The 21,020-nt window shown below is 43.6% G+C and overlaps 1 protein-coding gene across 2 annotated transcripts in view; it reads right to left on the bottom strand.

Annotated features, from left to right (window-relative positions):
- The window catches only part of LOC146856095 (chloride anion exchanger-like), a 503,531-nt gene that overhangs the window by 241,845 nt on the left and 240,666 nt on the right, over positions 1-21,020 (bottom strand). For both annotated transcript variants that reach the window (XM_085654115.1, XM_085654116.1), the window contains one exon: positions 8,422-8,574. In XM_085654115.1, coding sequence (XP_085510241.1) covers positions 8,422-8,574 — 153 coding nt within the window. The remainder of the gene's footprint in view (positions 1-8,421; positions 8,575-21,020) is intronic.

Here is a 21,020-nt window from a genome sequence, read left to right as displayed (position 1 = left end):
TTACACGCAAACGACCCCGGCATATGCAGGTAACATTCCTTTGTTGGAGATTCCCCTAGCGGGAGGCAGATTCACGAAGCGCAAATTGATGCCCTGGTCGGATGCAGGGGTTAGCACAATGTCTGATTTATTTGGGGACGGGATACTACTCGATCACGACACCTTTATTAATGAAACTGGGGCCCCGGCACATTTATATCTATTACATGCTGCACTGATACAATACGTAAAAACACACTGGTCCCCGCAAAGGCAGGAGCCCTCTACCAATGACCTGGTGAAAATGGTACATTATATGGGAAGGGGCAGGCACCTTATTAGGTGGCTTTATACAGGCATCAGCTCGCATACCGCGGTCACTCTGGACACGCTGAGAACTGCATGGGCGGGAGATCTAGATAGGGGCCTCACAGATAAGGAATGGACAAAGGTACTGGAACACCCAAGGAAGACATCGAGGAACACGAAATTCAAATTTATACAGACTATGGTATTACATGGGGCTTACCTCACTTTACACAAGCTAGACAGAATGTTCCCCAAACACAACATCATTGTCCAAGATGTTTGTTAGAAGGTGCGGACCTACTTCATATGTTATGGGCCTGTCCAAAACTAAGGGAATACTGGGACACCATCAGGCACAGAACAGGAGAAGCGGTAAACCGTGAAGTGCAGAACACGGTGGAGGAGTGCATTTTAGGGTTGCATAAACAAACGTCCAAGTATAAAGTGCAATATCGTTTTGTAGATCTAGCACTTATATTAGCTATACGAAACATTACTATGAGATGGAAGTCGCGGAAACCCCCGGATGTATTGACTTGGCACACGGAATTACTGCGCTGGGGTACTGCAGACAGTGCTGCATTACGTAGAGAAGAACTCAAAGGCTTACGAAAAATACCAATAGCACTGGAGTGGGATGTGCTGCTAGAAGCCATAAAGTCCATAGATGAAGTTTAAGTCCCGGTATGAGATATATAACTGAATGTGAAGAAGAATAACCATACCCTGTTAACGACGCATGCACAGGGTGATCTCAGGTACGTATACGTGACTATGTAACAAACCTAGACCGAATACTACACATACATGAGGAAAAAGAAGTATGCGTGAGACCGAGGAGGGGGGAGTTGGGGACAGTTTGCGGTAATAATATGTTGGAATATGACCATCAACAGCGATCAATATCTTGTAGTTCATTTGTGGACTGTTAAATTGCTGTATAAACGTATTATGTGCACTGGGGCCGCAGCAGGAAAATGCTGTAGGCATATGTATCCTTAATAAGATATTTACGATGGTACAAGATATGTAACATGTTGTTGAGATGCAAAAATTAAAAAGCCAATAAAGTATGTTTAAAAAAAAACAACAATATTGAAAAAACTAAAAACTATATGATTACCTTCGATATTCCAGTCGATTATATTTTTGATGTCCTGATACTCTTGACACAATATTGTTGTATCACAATTTTTTTTCCTGCTATTCTGTCCAAACACCTTGGAATCATAAAATAATGGAGTTTAGAATGTTTTCTAACTCCCTTAGGCCAAGCCCAAGGATTAAAGCTCCCCAAGGAAAGTGCAACCTAGCCAGCTACAGATTGTCTGCTCATGACACTCTTGAGCATGTGAGATTATATCACAGGTGGCTATCCAAACCTGTGGAGCCCTCATCGCTTTGTCCTGCTGAAAGAAAACTGCAGCTAGACAAATTCTCCATCCGAGTGGCAAAGTGTCATCGCCAGCTACAAAGTTTGTCTTTGTTCCACTATGAGCTTTTAGTGCCAACACTGAAGGCTTCAGTAAGATTTCAAAGATGATATAGCTGACTTTGAGGGAAATCACCAGCTTCAGCACCCGGCCTTGCCCTGCTGATGGAGTTGGAGAATGAGAAAAGTAATAAAGTCACAAGAGAGAAGCTTTAGATGGTGACCCTCTAGTTTTACATGACCCTTGCTCCATTGCCATTGTCCTGAAATAATACCTATATTCTTTTTTAATACGGACATTGACTTTGAATGGGGTTTTGATGTTGCTAAGTCCGTTTGCCTTATAATTTTAAAAAAAAGGTATACCAAAAAGAGATGGATGGAATGCTTAAATTAATCTCAGCCATTGGTAATTGCTCGGGCCACATCCCAATCCATTGTTATTTTGCACACCATGTCACCACAGTTTGGACCCAGCTCTATGCAAATCAGCCTTGACCCTACTCCATTCAGAACAGTCCAGTCCAAACTACCCAGCCAGGTCCTCCCTGAACTGTAACACAAACAACCCAAGACTGATTTCATCCTAGTTAATGGCTCATCAAGAAGGTACAGGTTGGTTCCAGTGACACAGTGTGCACGGAACCCATGTCTGGGCATACCCATCCGATTTAGGGCAACAAACTCAAGTATACAAAAAAGTGATGGATGGAATGCTTGAATTAATCTCTGCCACTGGTAATTACTCAGGGTAGCATACCAATCCATTGTTATTTTGCACACCATGTCACCTCAGTTTGGACCCAGCTATATTTCAAATCCCTTGACCCTGCTACAATAGGAACCGTCCAGCCCGAATTGCCAAGCCTCCGTGAACCAGAACACAAGCAACCCAGGACCAGTTTCACCCTAGTTATGGGTTTATCAGCTGGGTATAGCTTGGTGCCAGTGACCCATGGTGCAGGGGACCCACGTCTGGGCATAACCTCCCCAGTTAGGGTGACAAACTAATGTATACGTTTGGCCAGTCATTTACAGACGGCATCTAGACCCCCAAGGTGCTATTCTGGTTGACAGCCTAGGAGGAGGCCAGGAGGTGTGGCTATTCCAAATTCTCCCTCATGTGCAGGCCAGCAGCGTGAATGCCTTCGCTGGGTATTCACTTCTCTGCTTGATCTGACTAGAAGCGCAAATGCTCCATGCAAGGGACATTGGGCACTCATTATCCGCTCGAAATAATCACCATATTGCAATAGCTTTCTATTCTTTTAATATAATCACGTCATAGTCACTTTGTAAAGTCGTCGCCACTTTAATACTTGTTTACTAGAGTTGTTCTTTTTGGCTACTGCTGTCTTACGCCTCATTAATTGCGCCGCCAAGTACATTTGGTCAGTCATTTTAAGATGGCATTTATACCCTAAGGTGCCATTCTAGTTGTTGGGCCTAGGAGGAGGCCAGGAGGCATGGCTTTGCCTCCCTTAAGTGCAAGCCCGCACTACGGACACACAGCGGACATGCGTAGTACGCACCCCCGCAATGTTGAGCTATGTATCTGTTCCGACAGGCGGTCAGAAAAGGATCGCCTGTCAGAACTGTGGTCGACGGTCTTTACAACCGCCATGCATACCCAACGATTCCCCCCGCCATCATAATATGGCTGGGGGAAAACAGCAGTACGATGGTGGAAGGCCCGCCACTGACCGGCTGTCGGTGGTGAGCCTTCCGCCACTGCAATGAGCCCCTAAGTTCTGCTCTCTTTAAAATTTATATGGCTTCCCTCATCTCCCTGATTACATCTTATGGCATCCAGACCACCTCCTATGCGGATAACACTCAGCTGGTGCTCTCCCTGGACAAAAAAAACAGAATTTCAAAAACTGTCTCTCTGACATCATTTGGTGGATGCACAACAATCATCTCAGATGCAATACCGCTAAAACTTACATTTAATTTTTCGGTAAATCAAATCTATTCTCTCCTGCACAAAGGTGGCCTAACTCAGTACCTCCTCCACCGGCCACCGTAGAAGTAGTAAAGAATCTGGGAGTAAAATTTGACCCTGCCCTTTCATTCTAGTTGTAGTAGGTATGTGTTTTAATTTAGTGAAATCCTTGACAAAAATTATTTCACCCCTTTCTCCTTGGTGCCAGAAAAATGGTTGCATTCACTCTGATTGCCTCTAGACTAGATTACTCTAACAGCCTCCATGCTGGCTGCTCCAAAAAACTAACACACAAACTTCAGATGGTCCAACACGCTGCAGCAAGACTAGTGCTGCAACTCCCTAAATGGAGTTTGGCTTCTGCAGCCGTGCAGAAATTGCATTGGCTACCGGTCCATAAAAAAATCCTTTTCAAAATCCTACTACTAGTCTTTAGACATTGTAACAATTCTGGACCCTAATACACTACAGTCCAGTTCTGTCACTGCAAGGCTCACAGAACGTTGAGATCCTCTGACATCAATCTTTTAAGACTCCCTCCGTTTAGACCTAAAACCAGGGGAGGCAAATCGTTTAAGTTGCTGTGGTCTAAAGCCTGGAACCTACTTCCTTCTCACTGCGGTTTATTGAAACTGAAAGAAAATTAAAAAAATGCCTTTAAATTTGGCTCTTCTTTGCCCCGATGCTCTATGTTTTATCCTCATTTATCTTTGCCTTCCTTTACATTTCTGTCCTCTACATTATTACACAGGGGTCTCTTGTGCTATCCAGCTCATCTCAGTGCCAGTATGCTCTATTGTGAGTGGCAGTGTGCTATACAAGTTATCTATGCATTCATTCATTATACAAAAAAATGATGGATGGAATGCTTGAATTAATCTCAGCTACTAGTATCTCCTTGGGGCCATATCCCAGTCCATAGCCTTGACCCTGCTCCAATGGTAACAGTGCAACCTAAACTTCTAAGCAAGGTCCTCCCTGAACCAGAACATAAGAACCCCAGGACACGCTTGATTCCAGTGACACAGTGTGTACAGAACCCACGTCTGGGCATAATTATCCCACTTAGGCCTGGAGCATGTTTTAAGGTACTACTTAAGTGGGTGGCACAAAACGTGCTGCAGGCCTACCGGTAGCATTTAACTTACAGGCCCTGGGTTTGTGGTATACCACTCTACAAGAGACTTTTAAGTACATTAAATATCCCAATCAGGTGTAAGCCAACTAAACCATGTTTACAGGAGAGAGAGCACAAGCACCTTAGCAATGTTAGCAGTGGTTAAAGGCACAGAGTCCTAAGACCAAGAACAACACATTCAGCAAACAAAATAGAGGGTGAAGGCAAAAGGTTTGGGGTTGCCCCTTCAGACAAGGTCAGGTCTAACAGACGTACATTTCGTTATCCATAGGCGCTTGATAACAGACATGGAAATAGAACCACTCCATAGTCTCTTCACGTGCTCCAATGTACAGTCGAATATGATGTTCATGAATACTTTGCAATCCTTGAGGTAAGATACCGATCATGGGATTTGATCAATTTTATCACTTCCGCTTCCAGTCTATGTACAATTCTGCTTTTCTCAGTTCTGCAGATCATGATTTCTGTTTATTGATATGTAAACCCCCAGCACTTTGGATTCTCCTGTTAGGTACCCATGCTGACTGGTGATAATCAGCGCTTTGTGCCACATTCACAGTTAATATGGTGTTTTTACGTGTTTCCACAACCCTTAATTATTAGCCTTCTGTGCCCTTTCTTTCCTCTTGGTTTACAAACTCCATCAGACACACAGTAAACTGTTGCCTACATCACTTGAGGCTTTTTACGTATTGGATTATTTGAAGCGGTACTCCACAATCGTTTGTGTGATATTGGTTATTTATTAAAATATTTGTTTTAATATGTTTTGTTTGCAGAATACAATAGTCAAATTTCCCCTCAGGAAGGTTCTCTGAAATGTCTGAAATGAGTTGGGAATTACAACAGAGGCATGGATAAATTTATGCATAAACCAGATTGAAGATACTAAATTTAGCAGATGTGTATTATTATGTTCTCCGCTAAGAATCTATTAACTATATGGTATTAATGTCGTTCAGCAACCAAAAATAATAACATGAAAAAATAATAATGTGTGTATGGATTGATTCATTCATTTATACAGATTGACCAGTGTAGATTTTGCTAATACTGGTTGTGCAGAGGGAGACTGTACCCAGAGCAGGGATAGCTTGATTTGACCGAGAACTCACCAAGGTAGCACACTTACAATAGATTACACGTACTAAGAAAGTAATATTACAATTTTTAAGAGAACAGGTGTACAATTATTGACTTTCTCTTTTCAAGTCATTGCATAACACCGGCCCAACATACCTAACAATCGCTTCTCTTTCACAAAGCTTCCAGACAATTCTGTTCTTCGGACTCCTACTTGCACACATCCCACGCATACAGAAAAACTGGTCCAGCGTCTGAGCCTTCTCCTACATCTCTCCTAAAGAGTGGAATGACCTTTCTCGACACATAAGAGCCTCTTCCTCACTTCTTGAATTCTGGAAGAAGTTGAAGACCTGGCTTTTCAAGTAGACTCACTAGGCCTTAGGTGTGGCTAGACTCTAACTTGCTCAGCACTAGGAGACCCTCCTGGGTGATAGTGTGCTCTACATATCTGCGTAACGTAACATAACAGGGCGGGGCCATCTCACATTTGAAACTGTTTTTTCTGGAACTGTGCTCAGCTGAAAGTTGAGCAAGGTAATAAATGATCCACATATTTTTAAATAATTTCCTCTTTCCCATTTACCTCCAAAGGTCCGTGGCTCACTATTATTTTTTCAGAAATATGGTCTGTATGGAATTCAGTAGTATTGAATGAAGATACTTTTGGAGCAGAAACAAGTTCTGTTGGACATGCGCAATATGTTTTTCATACCTCTGTACACACCGTCAAAATGACTTTGCGAATCTAGCTTGCAATGCCCACATTATTCGGCGTAGGGCACTGACGAGGTGCAAATATGCAGGGGCGTCTCCTCCACTAAGGCAGAGGAGCGTTGCCCCACTTCTTTCTCGTCGTGCGAGAAAGCCAAAACATAAAATGGTAATAACAAAAAGTTATTACAATTTTATGTTTCCCTTGTGCATTGCGGGCGGGTGGGAGGGGCTGCTCTGCTCTTTGAGCTGGGCAGGAGTAGTTTGCCCACTCCTTAGTGTGCAAAGACTGTTTGGTTGGCCCTCTCGGCCTACCCAAACCAGTCATGCGCACTCTGCCCTTCTCCATGCAGGCTCCATAGAAGGCTGCATGGAGAACATGGCCACCCCCATAGCCCCAGGCTGGGCGGCGTCCCAACCAATCACAAAGCTGCTTGCAGTGTCGTGATTGTCTTAGGGGAGGGAGCCTGGCTGCCTGCTTCCTGTTCCTGTCGGAGGCAGGAGAGCAGGAGCCGAGAAGACGCGGGACCCGGCGGAAAGGTAAGTTTAACTTTTTTATTTGTTTTTTAAATTTCCCTGTGATCCCCCTGTGAATCCTCCCGTGACCCCTCGCACCCGCCCCCCCCACCAGCGAGCCATGCCGGCCGCTACTGCAAATATGTGCACTTTGTGATACATGAGATGAGAGGAGGCTAAGTCAAAGCCAATGAATTATCAAGTTCTGATGTTTATCACTTCAATGGGTGTTAGGAAGTCTCAGGCCCTGAATTGACACTCTGATAGGCACAATTTCGTGAATGCTATGTACTGGATTTTGCGGTGTTTAATGCCTGGGCTCCTCTAAAGAAATTATGCGACTGTGGTAGCCCGTGTGAATGAGTTGGTGTAGGATGTGATATGATGCTTCTTTCTCCGGTCTTGAAATACACTAAGGGTCTTATTATGACTTAGGCGGTCCTACAGCAGACGATGCAACGCGGCATCCAATGTAGGACTGCCAAAGCCATGGTGCTGCCGCCTGCCAGATTAGGACTTCAATCATGGTCTGACAGGAAGTCCCATGGCAGTCTGACAGCGGCGGTCTGTTAGGCTAACATGCAGACCGCCGCTGTCAGAGTGCCAACTGCACCTTTCTGCAAACATGCCACACCGGGCAGGAACTAGGTGTGCAAATCCAGGAGAGCACAACATGTTTACCCCCCCCCGCCCCCTACCCCCCGCCGCACATGCACCCCCAGGAGCGGCAGGGGGCCCTGCTAGTTAGGTGTTAAATCCGCGGAGCTGACTTGTGATCAGGACCAAGTGTTATTTCTGGGGTGACCTAGTACAGCACTCCTGTCAATGTTTAACCTAGAATCTCTGCACGTGACCGCAGCCAAGCAAGTGTCCTACAACGGTTTGCGTTTTATTTCAAATCTTAACGGTCAACCAAAAATGATTACTCATACCATGAACGTGTAGGAGGGGAAAAAAACATACCTATAGCAAAGCGGTAAAGACCTGTAAGAAATCTCCAGAGCAAAAAATAAATTCAAAACTCACCATTAGCACTGGAAATTTGAATAATCAAATAACATGAATGACTTTAGGATTTCGATAAACGGGGAAGCCCGTGAATGAAAGGACCAAGAGGAATTGCAAAAAAACAGTCATCGCTATACATCATAACATTAGAAACAATAATCAGTCACATACGTTTGACTTATAGTGCCTGTTCAAACCATGCTCAAACTTTTACACTGTAGGAATGTGCAGTGAGTGCAACACTGACTACACTTTACACAGTAACACCAAGATCAACCTTGCAACACCACTTACCACTATGAATTCAATGGGAATCGGCACGCGCAGCTTCGCTTTATAACGGGCATTAATTTCTTTCACTGGAAATACTATTATCATCACGATGACAGCCGTAAGAAAGTCCGGTATATTTGTATTAGTGATTTGGTCAAAAATGTGTTGCAAGGTCTGAAATATATAAAAAAAATCATTATAAATGATCAAATAAAATAGTCTACTTACAAAGTTGTATTACAGATAGAGACGGTGCACTGTGGTTATTTTAAACTTTCTGACATTATCAATGGCATGAATTTAATTAATTAAAAAATCAATAGAATTCTAAGGGTGAACAGGTATATGTGTTTGCGAGAGGGCGACTTTCTACCTCCAAAATGTTGTGATGGACACAAGACATTGAACTACATAAAGTGTGCCTGTGGGACTGGGCTCCAACACGCCAAATGGGCCTCTGCCGAGTACAGGCACTTCTGGGTGCCCAATAACATGAAGTGCAACTTAAGTGAGAGGCCACTGCACACTTCTTAGGCGTGTGCCAGTGCTCCGCAGTGCCAAGCACACAGCGATAAATGTATGGTTGCCAACTTGTCTCCTGGAGGGTTTTCGAGGTTATGGCAGAGGCGCCCAAGTTATGAACAAGTGTGCCCTTATTAAAAGGTTCAGGGTAGAATCTCATTGGTGCAAATCCAGGCTGGCAGACCTAGGTATGCTCATAGATCTGTACCAGGGCGCTCTTGGTCTGTCTTTGGGAGGGGTAAGTACTGTTATCAGTAGAGCTCGGTAGGTGGGATCATAAGGTGGGTGTTGGATCATCCTGTTCTCTATCAATGTTCCTCCCCTGGGAGAGGAGTACATTGTACTCCAGTGCTTAGGAGATGTAGATCGGGAGACCCCCTTTCCTGCTTATTGATCTGTAACAGACTATTCACTAATTAGCGCTAGAAATTTCTTCAATATCTGAGGGCATTACTTTCCAAGTAAGGTAACTCCCTCTGAGAATGTGCGTGGACCCTCAACCGGTGCCTTCACCACTGCTGAGACTATTTTAACCACTGGCGTGATGAAACTTGAGGGTGCCCCCCCTGAAAGTTCCGGGAGGGGCCCCCTCCGGGCTCAATCAGGAGCTCTCCGGCCAGAGTACTGGCTTGTGTTACGCCACTGATTTTAACAGCAAAAGTCACAATGAAGACACACGTCCCTAGAACCAAAGGTTCACACTTATTTGTGTGCACAGCGCACTGCATGCAATGTGCCCAGAAAGAAAGAGGAAAAAATACTCAAAAACGATTTTACCCACCGAAAGCCACCATATTTATTTGTGTATTGTGTTTTAAGAACTTCCATTCTCTGAATGTAACATTAAGACACACATGGTTACCCAGTGAAGATATTAAAGCTTTTCGTGATATACAATTTTGGGTGACAAATTATTTGTGCGAATTAATAATTTCTAGGTTGTATATGGTTGTAACTGATGAACTAGTGATATTGCACTTCAAACGATAAGGAAATATGATTCACAAGTGTGTTTAAAACCTAGATTAGTCATGTCACATTATCAAGTTGGACACCACTTATATCATAACTGGAAACTGTTTCTGGTGTTTTGCTTATCCTGCTTCTGCTCATTTACCCCTCCCAATCAGAGATCCGCTGAAACAAACTCATCTCTCTGCGAACCACAGCAAGTGTGATGTCAGTGATGTTCTTGTATAGAAAACGTGTGTTGTGAATGAAACTTCCTTCATGTTTCCTATGTATCATTTTTAAAGACTTCCGCTGGAAATTCCAATGTAGGGTTGCAGAAAACATTATTTTATAGTAGGGTTTATCTAGAATGTTTCACATTGTATTTTCACCTTACCTTAAGAAATGGGTTAGTGTTAAGAATTGCTGATTTGTTCAATGTGAACTAGCCATGGTCATGCCATATTGAATCTGCAGTTTTGTTAATTGTTTTTGCATAATATGTGTATAAAAATCCCTGGTTTTGAGCGATTGGGGATGACTTTTTTCCTCCCAAAACTGTCTGAATGATTTGAGATTTTCCTTCCTTGCAATGCTGTTAGTGCTCTTTATGAGCTTGACACTTAGGACCTGATTGCGATCTTGGAGGAAACGATCCCACCATGGAAACGGCATTGAATTCCCCTCCCGCCTAGTTGGCGGTTCCCCCACTGAATTATGATGTTGGCGGGTTGTTGAAGGAAAGACTGCTGGAGTGCCACCAACTCCGCCAGCCATTCACTGACCGCCTCAAAGGCGGCAGGGGGAAAAGCAGCTGTCAGAGGGCTGTACAGACAAGGTTCCTACTGTTCGGATTATGAAGTGCCTTTCAGTCAAGCCATCCGTGGCGGGGAGACCGCCTGCTTCGAGTCAGTGGGATCAAAGGAAATGGCATGCAAACTCACCCATTACCTTTTTCTCCCTTCAGTCTCCAACGTGGGCCCCTTGGTACAGGGCCCCCATTCACAATAGCGCCGAAATCCAGGTAGGCATATTTTCGCACTTTTCTCACATTGACTGGACTGGGCACATATGGTCCGGACTCCAGCAATGGAAAAGTACTTGTACAAGGTATTTTTTTACATGTGTAATGCATATGTGTACATTTTACAGTTGTTTAGTCTTAATCTAAACACCTGCATCGACACGTATAAAAAGATTTCCCTGCCATCAGAAACACCACTGCTGTACCACAGATCGAAATATGGTAGGCGAGGGACCGTCGACTCGACCTAGTTCTAGGGACCACTGCCATGGCGAGATGGTGGGAAGACTGCCAAAATGGTAATCAGGCCCTTAATCTTGAAGAGTTACCTGATTAAATAGGGATTATTAATCTGATTTTGTCCTATATATGTGGATTTCCATGACATTTGCTACATTTTCTGTAATGTTTTACTAAGATTTCTTGTAATACATCTTTAAAACTTATTTCCTGATTTAGAACTCAGATATTGAGTGGTCCCAGTAACTACTTTTATTTTGTTGAAACATATTCTGCTAATTTGATGAGTTTAAGGAAAGAGGGGCATCTATATAACTGAGGTTTGCTTAATTATTGTGGTTTGGCACCCACAAAGTTCTGGCAGCAGAAGATGGTTTGCATTACAGCACCTCCTCTTTAAGGGGTCCTGTTGGACCTGCCATCCTTAGCTTGTTTTCCCCCTAACGGTTTGCCTTCAGAACTCTTGTTTTTCTGACTTTGTTTTTGCTATCTCTAGTACTCCGCAAGTGTCACCACTACTAACCAGTGCTAAAGTGCATGGGCTCTCTTCATAACACATGGTAAGATTGGCTTATGCCCAATTTGCACATTTAATTTACTTGTAATTCCCTAGAAAAGCACCACTACCTGTGCTCAGAGCCCCTGTAAATTAAATGCTATTAGTGGGCCTGGAGCACTGATTGTGCCACCCACTTAAGTAGTATTTTAAACATGTCAAAGGCCTGCCATTGCAGCCCCTATGTGTGCATGTTTAAACTGACATTTCAACCTGCCAAAATAAACATTCTGCCAGGCCGAAACCTGGTATGCCCTGGATAGCCCAAAGGGCATTGTGTAATGTAGATTAAAAAGTAGGACATGTACTTTAAAGTCTTACCTGTCCTGGTAGAGAAAAACTCTTATATTTGTTCAAATTATTAAGTTTTGCTGTAATAAATCACAAGGGCTATCAAATTTGTGTGGTTCTTACAGCAAAACTTAATAATTTGAATTCAGCACCCAGACACTGAAACGGTTGATATAACTTTAAAAGGGGCTCAGTCTAGGTGCTATGAATGGGCCCAATCCACCACTTTTTATATACTTTTAGAAAGTTGGCATTTTCATGCCTGAGCCTTTAGTGTCTGCAGCCTGACTATGAGTCACATGACTGGGTGTAGTTCACAGTTGGGCTTTCTGAATTCCTCCTAAACAGCCACAAACAATGTGGAGCATAGGTGTGATTGGATGAACCATCACTGGCAGGATGGGTAAAAGGAGCTGGGCCCAGTCCCACTCACACTTGAATAGGCTGTGTCTTGCCTCCACAGAAAGGGCTTTGTACCCCATGCAGTTAGTCTGGAGCCAGGGCTAGGAAGGCAGGGCATGTGTGCATTTCGTGGCTTATGCCTCTAGAAGCAGTTCCCTACTTCAAAGGCACAAATGGGTATAAATAGTGGACCTCAGACGCCAACTCTTCAGTACAGTTCTGGACCTCTGGATACTCTGGCAGGAAGAAGGACTGCTGTGCTGCTGAAATGACTGCCATTCTGCTGGACTGCTACTCTGAAGGACTGCTGCCTTACTGTACTGAACTGCTTTCTGCAGTCCTCTTGCCTGGGTGAGAAGGACTGGACTTGCATCTCCTGAACCCAGAACCCAGAGTAGCTCCAATGGCTGGTTGGCTGACCTCCTAATCTGATGCATCAGGGACACAACAGTCTTCCAATAACCTTGCACTGCACCTGGACTCTGCTATCTGTGGGTCTACCTTGCCAAGAGGTGCCACCATAGTCCTGTATCCTTGAAAGTAGGCTTAAGGTGCGCTGCCAGCCACTGTAAGTCCATTTGAACAGACAGATCTCCTCTGCTGCGTGACGCAAACCCAAGCAGAACTTTGGTATTGCCGCTGCTGTGTGGATTGGACCCATCATAAAAACCTATATCGCCTCCACAGTCTCATCAGAACTGCCAATGCATGACACATTCTCAGCACAGGCGCTCGCATCCTTCGTTGACGGGAGCCTTGATGAAGACGATGGACTTCGCACCAAAGCCTTGCAGCTCCTCAGAACCGACACATTATCATGACTGCTCACTGCACCCTCGATGTCAGACCTCGCATCCCAGGCCCGTCAACGGGATTCTCGAGAACAACACAGGCTCTTATATCGCAGTCTTGCCACACCTCGGAACTGACTCATTGTTTTGTCTGTGTGACACATCTTCACAGGTTGCCCTCGCAATGCTCTGCAAACCAGGATTTAAGGTACTCTGTTCAGTGGGTTTAACTGGGTCCTTGTGGCGCTCCATCGTGGTCGGCCTGAACTTGTGACTTTATCCTGGTCAGGCCTGATCCGATATCTACAGTTGGCACTTTGTACTGTTTGGTGATATTTTAACAAAAATCTTTAAAATTGCATATGTCTGGTTTTACTAAATGGATTTTTGTCACTTTGGTCTTGTTTTATTTATTAAATGAAAGTTCTATTTTTCTACCTTGGTGAGGGATTCTTTCTGTGGTGTTTTTCACTTTATTACTGTTTGAAGTGTAGCACACATACTTTACAGACTTGGCAAAGGGTTGAGAACAGGTTAATTTAGGATTGACTTGTGCCTCAACCTGACAAGGACTGTGGTTGTTGCTTGACAAGAGCTCACACCTCAATCAACCAACATCCCCGAAAGAGTTCCTGTAGAAATTGAGCTTTATTTGTCTAGTTCCGGGGAAGAAAGGAGTTTTTGAAGATATTGCAATGCCAGATTCTCCTGGAAAGTGACTTGCTGAATTGGCTGTAGGTTCCTGAGCAAGATTAGGTTGGAAGTATGACCAAAAGAGAGAAAATTAGTTTAAAGTGTTTGCATTGTTTAGGATAAAGTCGTGGTCATGGATTTCTGTTTTAGTGTTGCACTGTTTGGCTATGTGATGACTGTGGGTTTGATCGGTGATTTAATTACTGTTGTGCCATTATATTATTCGGATATGTAAACTGTACTTGAAGCATATTTTAAGATCCATTAAGAGTTTAGGTTATTGAATTGAGATGCTTATCAGATTCGTCAAAATCCAAGATCACAGAATATTTTATTACTTGTCCGTCATGGTGGTAAGTAGAGCAACGTGCCGAATACACATTGAAAGGATTTCTGAGCGAACAACTTTTCTTTTCTCGTTGTGTGTATTAATTTAGGCTGGTGCAACTTGCTCTTGAGTGCACAGCAGCAGGCACACTAACTGGGTAGGCAACTGAAAGTTGGGAATCTACTTGTAAGTAAGTTGTTGTATTTCGTGTAAAGCTATTGTTCTTCAACATTTTATTTTGACACTTCTTTCCTTTCTAGGGTAATCAGACAAGGGGTTTTATTTAGTTTTGGTGATTTAAAGAGGTTTTGCATTTGTTTACCTGTTCATGGATAAGTCGTGCTGTGATTAGTTGTCTAGCCAAGAGCTACACTGGGATTGGTGAGACGTCACCACAGAGCAGTATTCCAATTATGGTTACTGACTAAGGTGCACTCTAATAGGTTGATCTTTGACAGAGCTGTGCTTCGATTAGTTGTTGTTCACTAAATTGCAGAGGTTTTAAGGAGATCATTAGTTTACGACTGTTTAATCTGAAAAATAAAATAATGGGAAGTCTACTGCCAAAGTCCAAAACTACTGATGTGAACAAGGAAGGTCAGATGTTGCCAGCTGAAGGAATGCAAGCCTGTGAAATCATGAAAGAGATTGGGTACTACACGTATACCCGGATCTCTGAATGAATACACAGCTCATGATAAGGCTTTACAGTTTCCATTGGAGGGCACCCTTAATGTTACAAAATTTCATTTCTTGACACAAACCATGTATGATTTGAAGCCGATGCCTAGACATATGCACTTTGAGGCATTAAATAAATGGCACCGTATGGCTACAGAGAGGGAGAGAAAGAAGGGTTCTAAGGAAGTGAAGAGTTCATTTAGACATTGGCTCAGGAATAAATTTGATCGTTGAGAAATACATTGGAGAGAGGATACGATTGAATGTGTGAAAATATTCCCTGCTTTAGTCTCAGAAGAGAGGTAAGATTAAAAAAAATCAATAAATGAATAGTTAGAGCAGACAGATGTGGATATGAAATGTATATGAAAGCTTTTAAATTCCATACCGCCACCAAGACAGACGGATCGGTAGAGAGCTCAACCTTCTGAATGGGTCAATAGGGGTGCTAGAGGCTATGGATTTCTTGGGCAAATTGCTACTTGTGTCATATTGAGTGCGCCTACAGAAGTGATGGTCCCAGCAGCAGTTCCTAGTACTAGTGGAGGGGTACAGTCATAAATGTAGGCACAGGCTACTCACGCAGGGCGAGTGACCATTGAACTACCACCTAAAAAATGTAATTTGGTCAAATATTACAGGGTAATTAGATTTAAAAACTGGCTTTTAATATATAATATTGAGGTAATGAGATATTTGATAAAGGAAGCTGCTAGATGTACTAATGAAGAGCATGATAAATTAGAAAGCTTAGGCCAAGATTTACCAAGGTTTTGCATAGGGTTTTCCTTACTGTTTTAACAAACTGTTTTTGGGAATTTGCACATCAATGCAAATTGTATTTGCGTTGGTTTGTAAGGAAAAATAACGCAAACCAGCGCAAATTTCTGCTTTGCTTTACTTAGCATCAAGTGGGCGTTCCATGGGTGGTACATGGACATTCTCAAGCTACCACTCATCCTTTTTGATTCAAAACCCTATCTACTAACATTAGTAGATCGGGTTTTACTCCCAAAAACAACACTGCTGGAAGTTACGTGTTAAAAGGATAAATGTTTTCATTTTTCCTTTCTTTTCCAACTTTGCATTTGTGCTTCACTGTACAGCACACATACAAAGTAGGAAAACTTTGAAAACTTGTCTAGTCATAGCATTTTGTACTAGAACGGTACCCTTTCAGTACAAAACCTATGCTAGACTCCCTCACACGCCCTTACACTACGGGAAAAAGGTGTGCGTGGCGCTCTGCAGAAAAGTTGAGGGGTGAAGATTGCCATATCTCTGTAGATATGGCACTCTCCCACTCTGTCCCTGTCACGTAATGCAGTGCAGCAACTTTGGGTGCTGTACTACGTTGTGTGAAACCTTTGTAAACCTTGGCCTTTAGCTGATGAATTGGAAGTTAACATTAGGAAAATCCAAAAAGTGAAAAATGTGAAATGGAATTACAAAATGGATTGGTTCAAATATGAAATTTGCACAAAATGGAACGAATGGGGTGAATCATGGAATGCAAGGTGGTAAGAACATTGGAAGAAATCTGAATATTGAAATGTTGAAAAAGAACACAGCGTGTTATTGTTGTGGAAGAATCAGGCATTGGAAGTGGGGGTGTAGGCAGAATCTAAACAGAATTCAAGTAAATCCAGAGCAAGCCTCACAGATGCAGAGACATGGTGGGATGTGGAATATGCAGAATTCAGAGCAGAATGTACAAAATCAGAAACAATTTTGAGTACTCATGCCAACACCTCCAGTGATGCAACAGAATCTGACTAATAAAATGCCATAAGGAGCATAATGCAATGATCATAAATGATTACTTGGCAGGGAATAGTTTACAATGATGGTGCCTGAGGGGGAGGATGATTGCCTACTTTGAGCAGTCCTATAGGTAGATCAAAGTGGCCAATACAGTGACAAAAAAGTATTGTTGGAGACTGGTCATCAACAGGAGATATAGACTGAGAAATCTGAGTCTTTAACTGATTTTAACATCTTACAGGCATTCTTACTGAGTTTTTATTAATGAAGTATTTATGAGTGATATTGCATTTTTTGACACACATTTCCTTTTAATAGAGCTGTTTTTCACGTATGTAATGATTGCAATGATTTTAAGTTGTTGTGCAACAAATACATTAATTTAATGTAATTGACAGAGAGGTCAATGGCCACCCTGCTTGATTTTTAATTGATACAGGATCTACCCGTTCTGCAGTTAATTCTGTGGCAGTTCCAAACCTACCTCTGTAGGGGAAGAGTAGTCCAATTAGTAGGGATCAGCACATTGGTAATTAAGTTACAGCAGATGTCCCAGTTAAAATTGGTAAAGTGGAGAATTATTCACCAGTTTATATTATGCCACTCAAGTCCTGTGAATCTTCTTAGAGGGGACCTTTTTTGTAAAATAAATTGGATAAGGTACTGCACCCCGGTTGGTATTGTAATTAAAACAAAAGATGAGGATTCCATTTTTAAACTCAGCACAGAAGACTCACAAGTTGAGTTATACCCAGTGAAGACAAAAGAAGACCTACCTCTTTATTTAAGACATATTGTCAGAGAAGAGGTATGGGATTACACGGGTGAAGAGATTGAATTAATTAAGGGAGCAAAGCCGGGTAAAATAAAGATAAAACCGGATGCAATATTACCAAGATTGAGGCAATATAACCATACCAGAGAGGCATAGGAAGGAATGAAACCAGTCATTGAAAAGATGATTGAACAGGGAATTCTTCATGAAGTTCTTGGTAGTCCTTGCAATTCCACGGTAATGGGAATTAAGTAACCAAATGGCAAATGGAGGATTGTTCAAGACCTCAGGAAAATAAACAAACTTATTGTTCAATGCTGTTTAGAGGTACCGAATGCTGCAGTGATTCTATTTCAGATTCCCTCAGAAGCTGAATGGTATCCAGTCATTGACTTAGGCCAGGAATTGTTTGCAATACCTCTTCATGAGGAATCGCAGTTCCTTTTTGTATTCCAATTTTGAATAAAGTATTCGTTTGGTTTACAATTTGGCATGGTTCTACTGAAAGTCCTTCGATTTTCTCCCAAATACTAAAGAAAGATTTAGGGCCAGATTGGTGGTGGTGGTGGTGTTGCACCGCGGTCTCACTGTGTCATCAAGACTTGAGTGGTCGGACCACCATGGGGCCGCCACCGCCGCCGCCTCCAGGGAACTGCCGTTCCCTGGCATAGTGGTCCTGAGGATGCAATATGCTTAGCAGGACCGCCGTGGTCTCACCAAGCATTTTACAATATTCCTCTCTGCCATGTAAACCATGGTGGAGAGGAAACAAAGGGAGCCCTACACCGCCCCTTAGTGCCTCACACCATGTGGATGCAAACAGGGGGGCTATGTGCATGCATACCAGTTCCTGCATGGCATGGACTTGCCATGCAGGAACAGTTTTTGGCGTTCCCATTGTGGTGCCCATTTTTAGAGGCACCTCAGTGGGAAAGCGGAAAAAAGCCTGTAAAACAGGAGGAAACTCCTAATCTGGCGGGTGGCCAAACCACGGCTTTGGCGCAGTGGAAGCTGGGCGGTGGCTTACCATCCGCTGTGCCAAAAATCATAATCCGGCCCTTAGAGTTTAAAGTTGCCATGTAACTCACTACTTGTGCAATATATAGATGATATACTAATTGCATCTAAGTCAAAAGAGGATTGTAAGTTGGATATGATTGCCCTGCTGAGTCATTTAGCTGAGAATAGGCATAAAGTCTCCCTGACAAAAATGCAGTATTGTAAAAGAGAAGTAGTTTATCTTGGTTACCATGTTGAAAAGGTTGCGAGGAACGTCTCAAAAGGACACATTTCTGCAATTGAAAATAAAAAACCCACCGACCTCCCTTAGGGACGTTTGAATGCACTTGAGAATTGTTGGATACCGTCATCAGTAGATTTCACATTTTTAACTGATTGTGAGACCTTTAGTGAGGAACGACATGCAACGATTTCCAATATCCAGTACCATTGAGTTTTTGTCACGCGCCCGCATTCAGGATACCTGACTTCAATATGATTTTCTTCCTGTTTTTTCATGATAAAGTTGGGTGAGCCCTTTCAATCTTTTCCTAGAAACACGAAACACCGATGCGCCTAGTAGTTGTACTGCTTGATTTTCCCGGCCTTCTTGTGTTGTAGAGCGATCAATATGACTTCAGTCTCTTTCCATCCAAGTCTAAGGACTAGAGTAGTGAATAGGGCCTATTTATTAGACACTTTGACACGATCCCGTGCTCCTACCCATAGATCAGGGCCTACATACATAGCCTAGGGGATAGATTCGTTAGCATTAAGGATAACCTGCCCTATAGTGAGGGTATTTCATGGAGTCGTGCTGAATTCAGGCCTGGTAGGCCTCAGACAGGAGAGACTCCATCTTTCTTTCTGCTCCGGCAGCTTGGGACATTTCTAGGCGAAGGGTGATGTTTTAGTTATGAGGTGTTATTCGCTCGGAGAGAACCGGTTCAGGCTGGCCCTTATCGAAGGAGTGTATTTTTTCCCCTGCTGAAGACACTACATCAGGCCGGCCGGCTGGGAACGTGTCCTTGGCACGGGGAGGTACAGGAATTTGGTGGGCGGCAGGTTTCGAGCTGGAAATTTCCATGAGAGAATGCACCTCTATATTAGTGAAAGTCTGAGTTAGATATGGGCACTTGCTTCTAGACCATAGGCGGCATCTGGCCGTTAGCAGAAAAGCTACTACTTATTCCAGGGAAGACAGATGACGGACTTGAATTTAAGGAGGAGGAGAGAGTAGCCGATGAGGAAGAGGTTCCAGTGACTCGGAGAGGGAGAAGGGAGTAGATCCGCGACTGCGGAGGTGTGACTTCCAGGCGAAGCCGAGGCACAGACGAGAAGGGAACCTAGATGACCATTGAGCACAGGCTACATACGACTAAGGTGATGTCGACCCCTTTCTATTGAAGTGTGTAATCTAACCTTCTACTTTCCTTACAGGTTGTATATATGATGTATTCTGTGAATGTGCATGTGGCATTTAAATAAAGTATTTAGCTTGTCGTGAGTTAGCATGTGTTGTGTATCCTTGTATAGGAGGATAGCCTATTCTTCTAGTCAGATATAGCTTGACGTGAACAGATGTTAATCCTGATCAGGTAAGTGGTAACTGAATGAGGGAGAGAGGAGCCCCTCGAACTAAAGAACAGGTTGTGCTCAACTAATAGTCTTTCTGTGATCTGAATATATAGTAATCCCGATTCCCCTGTCGTGTACTACGGTAATAATAGGATGAGCTCGTGCTAAGGCTGCCGTCTGGGTAGGAGATTCTGGGTCTGCCTGAGACCGCGAGACTGTGTGTTGCTGCCGTCTGGGTAGGAGATTCTGGGTCTGCCTGAGACCGCGAGACTGTGTGTTGCTGCCGTCTGGGTAGGAGATTCTGGGTCTGCCTGAGACCGCGAGACTGTGTGTTGCTGCCGTCTGGGTAGGAGATTCTGGGTCTGCCTGAGACCGCGAGACTGTGTGTTGCTGCCGTCTGGGTAGGAGATTCTGGGTCTACCTGAGACCGCGAGACTGTGTGTTGCTGCCGTCTGGGTAGGAGATTCTGGGTCTGCCTGAGACCGCGAGACTGTGTGTTGCTGCCGTCTGGGTAGGAGATTCTGGGTCTACCTGAGACCGCGAGACTGTGTGTTGCTGCCGTCTGGGTAGGAGATTCTGGGTCTACCTGAGACCGCGAGACTGTGTGTTGCTGCCGTCTGGGTAGGAGATTCTGGGTCTACCTGAGACCGCGAGACTGTGTGTTGCTGCCGTCTGGGTAGGAGATTCTGGGTCTGTCTGAGACCGCGAGACTGTGTGTGGCTGCCGTTTGGGTAGGAGTTCTGGGTCTGCCTGAGACCGCGAGGCTGTGAGGTCTTGATATATACATATAATAGGAATTCCCTGTCCTTAGGTGGTACATATATATGTGGTTGTTTAGGTGTAAAAAGGCCCTAGGGAGGGCGTAACGTTCTGGGTTGGGTTAGAAGGGCTCTGTTGAGCGGGTTCCACCCGATCTGAGAACCCAAGCAGAACATTTGGCGTCACGAACTGTTTACGAAACCTGTGTGCATTTTGTTTGTCTTATGTTTGCTTTCGGTGTGTGCGTGGTTTTCTTTGCATCCTCT

Source organism: Triturus cristatus, chromosome 4_1, assembly GCF_964204655.1.
Source record: "Triturus cristatus chromosome 4_1, aTriCri1.1, whole genome shotgun sequence".
Classification (NCBI taxonomy): Eukaryota; Metazoa; Chordata; class Amphibia; order Caudata; family Salamandridae; genus Triturus; species Triturus cristatus.
The sequence above is the reverse complement of the archived record's forward strand: the minus strand, read 5'-3'. Positions and strand labels throughout refer to the sequence as shown.